The sequence below is a fragment of the Hevea brasiliensis genome, chromosome 6, assembly GCF_030052815.1.
Source record: "Hevea brasiliensis isolate MT/VB/25A 57/8 chromosome 6, ASM3005281v1, whole genome shotgun sequence".
NCBI lineage: Eukaryota > Viridiplantae > Streptophyta > Magnoliopsida > Malpighiales > Euphorbiaceae > Hevea > Hevea brasiliensis.
In genome coordinates, this window is record NC_079498.1 from 17310163 (window position 1) to 17313384 (window position 3222).

General features: G+C 31.9%; 1 protein-coding gene across 1 annotated transcript; it reads left to right on the forward strand.

Moving 5' to 3' along the window:
* Nucleotides 1-758: 758 nt before the first annotated feature.
* On the forward strand, nucleotides 759-2909 carry LOC110657071 (NDR1/HIN1-like protein 13). The gene is made up of 2 exons (XM_021814132.2): nucleotides 759-902; nucleotides 1852-2909. Exon 2 carries the CDS (start codon nucleotides 1870-1872, stop codon nucleotides 2692-2694), a length of 825 nt encoding a protein of 274 aa, XP_021669824.2. The 5' UTR covers nucleotides 759-902; nucleotides 1852-1869; the 3' UTR covers nucleotides 2695-2909.
* Nucleotides 2910-3222: the final 313 nt, after the last annotated feature.

The window sequence follows — 3222 nt, forward strand, 5'->3', positions numbered from 1 at the left end:
TTAATTAATTTAATTTAAAAATAGGAAAAAAAAAATTTTAAGAGAAAAAAAGAATTGATTACTAATAATAATAATAATAATAATAATAATAATAATTGTTATTCTGAACGAAAAACGTGTAGAGAAGGTGTATGGATAGGATGAATAGATGAATACAAAGGTTGTTTGGTTGCGTTTGTCAAGAAAGGATATTACAAATATGAAGTATCCTTATTTTCAGACGCGGCACATGGAAATAAGAAATTTGGCATCCTCGTTTCTAGACGCGGTGCATAGAAATAAGAAATTTGGCCCTGGAATTTCCCATTCTCGTCACATCTTTTCAATATAGTTGAAATTTGATAGGGCCACCAACCAATGATGATGATATGAATACAATGACAAAAATGCCTTCCTTTTTAAAAAAAGTGTCAATTGCAGAAAATATATATATATAAAATAAATTAATATTAAAAGGCACTTTTTATCCTTGTTTAGAGGCTATCATGATTCAATTAATTTATATATTTTTTAAAATTAAATTATTATTACCAATTAATTTTCAATTAATAATTGTTTTATTTTTAGCTTTGATAAATAAACAAAAGGGTGAAATAGTAATTTCGTATAGAATAGAGTGTCCTTATAAAGAAAAAAATTCGGAAACAACAAAAATATTTGGTTCAATTCATTTGACTGTTTCCGCTTCTCAAGGCAATCAAGCTTATGTGTGTATAATGCGTTCCCATTATAGTTCACATCAAATAATGAGCTGTAATCGATTCTTTTGCTTCTTCCACACTTCCCTTCTCCCCCTTTCATATATATAAATACACTCTATTGCACTGACCATTTCTTTCTCTCTTATCTGTTCATCCTCTTGCATTTCTATACTGCCAAGATACACATTCATCTTCTTTCAGGTAAATGATCTCTCTCTCTCTCTCTCTCTCTCTCTCCTCTCTGAATATGCAGTCTTTTAAGCTTTGTTAATTTTCCTAGTTAGCGTTTTCATGTCATTCATTAACAAGGAAGAAATACAACAATATATATATTAATAATAAATTTATATATATATATATATATACATATATCTTAATTTTAATTTTATTCATCTTTTTTTTTAATTTACTTATCTAAATTAACTTTTATAATAAATTCTAATGAAATAATCTGAGGCATAATTAGATCCATTTCAAAATACTGATAATTCCTTTTTTTTTGTTTTTAATTATTATACGTGCAGCCAATTCATTAATTATCCTTTGAACTATTTTATTTATTTGGTTTTTTATATATGCTAATTTTTTTGTGGAGAATATATATATATATATATATACGCCTCGCGTCGGGACATAGGGAAAACTGGCAGATCACTTCACGTCGCTTTGTTGTCATCTTGCAAGAAAAATTTTGGCTTGTTGACTGGATCTTAGCTGTCATTGCCATGTCAGCATTTCCTTTTTCTTTCACTTACTTTTTTTTCTTATAAATGGGACTTACCATTGAGAGACTTTCTAAAATAACAAAGCAAGAATTGCCCACTTTCCTTGCGTGTCTAACACGTCGAATATTATTATAATTTTTTTATTTATTTAACCATACTAAATTTAAAAATAAAAAAATTACCAAACTTTTAATTTTATCAATGATCTCAATAAAATTGAAAATCAAATAATTACGCTTTTAGTAAAAAAATAAATCATAATTCCATATTTGCCCCTAATCGTGTGAGCTTCTACGCGGTTTCACACTGACTCTACCTTGCTTAAACCCCTTAAGTCCCTTCTAGTCCCTCTCATTCTTCTTTCAGAACCAAAAAGAAAGCTCTACTAAAGTAGCCTCTGTTTCTATTTATATTTCCTTTTACAGGTTTTGCTTTTTTCTACGATGGCCGATAGAGTACATCCGCGTGACTCGCCTCCATCATCCACTGAGTTCAAGCCGACGACGCCGCTGTTCTCTCCAGATCACCTACAGTCGCCCATGAAACCTCCAGCTCCTGCGCCTGAGAAGCCTGTTCCTCCACCACGTGAAACTTACGTCATCCAAATCCCAAAGGATCAGGTCTACCGTGTGCCTCCTCCAGAAAATGCCAAGCGCTATGCGAAACTCTCTGGCAAGAAGCCACGCCGCAGTGCCTGCTGCTGCTGTTTCTGCTGGTTCCTTGGCCTACTTGTTGCCCTCATTCTACTTGCTTGCATAGCCGCTGGTGTCTTATACCTTGTTTTTCGGCCAGAAGCTCCTAAGTACTCTGTTGATTCCGTCTCCATTAAAGGATTCAATCTTTCGTCATCGGATCCACTCTCGCCGGAGTTTGACGTCACTGTTAAAGCCGATAACCCCAACGATAAGATCGGAATTGATTACCGGACTGGAAGTTCAGTCAATGTGTATTACAATGACGTTAGGCTTTGTAACGGTAAGCTGCCAGTATTTTACCAGCCAAGCAATAATGTGACGGTCTTTGTGATGGCGTTGAAGGGATCAGGGATTGAGTTAACGAGTGCGGCACGTAAGGCGTTGGTTAACGGCGTAAACAAAGCAAATCTGCCGTTCAATTTAAAATTGAGGGCGCCGGTAAAAATTAAGGTGGGATCCGTTAAGACGTGGACAATTACCATCAAAGTTAACTGTGATGTAACGGTGGATAAGTTAACCGCAAATGCAAAAATTGTGTCCAAGGCTTGTGATTATGGTGTTGATCTGTGGTAACGGCATGTTTGGTTGTAAAGTTAAGGTGTTTTGGTGGTGGAGGAACACAAATACATTAATATGTTTGTTTATTTTATTTTTGTTTTTTAGGGCTATAATAATCAGTAGTGGTATACATGTTGCAGATTAACGAACTAGGATTGCAGGATATATCAATGATACATAAATATGATTCATTATTATTATTTAATTTATTACAATTCCTTATTATTGAATCTGATATGATATCAAAAATTATTTGCATTTTGTGGTTGGATTAGTGAATTGAATATTATATTGTTTTTTTTTCTTTTTTATTTAGAAGCTATGAGCTTAATTTATAATTATTATTACTATTTAGTCTTTATATTTTGATAAAATTAATTATTTGATTTCTATATTTTGAAAAATACGTTATTTATTTTTATATATTACTTCTATTAAATTATTTAGTTTTTCATTAAAATTTTAGTTATTCATGCTATTCAAAATTTAATATTTCTATTTTAAGGAAACTAATTAGTTGATCTCTATATTTTAAAAAATATT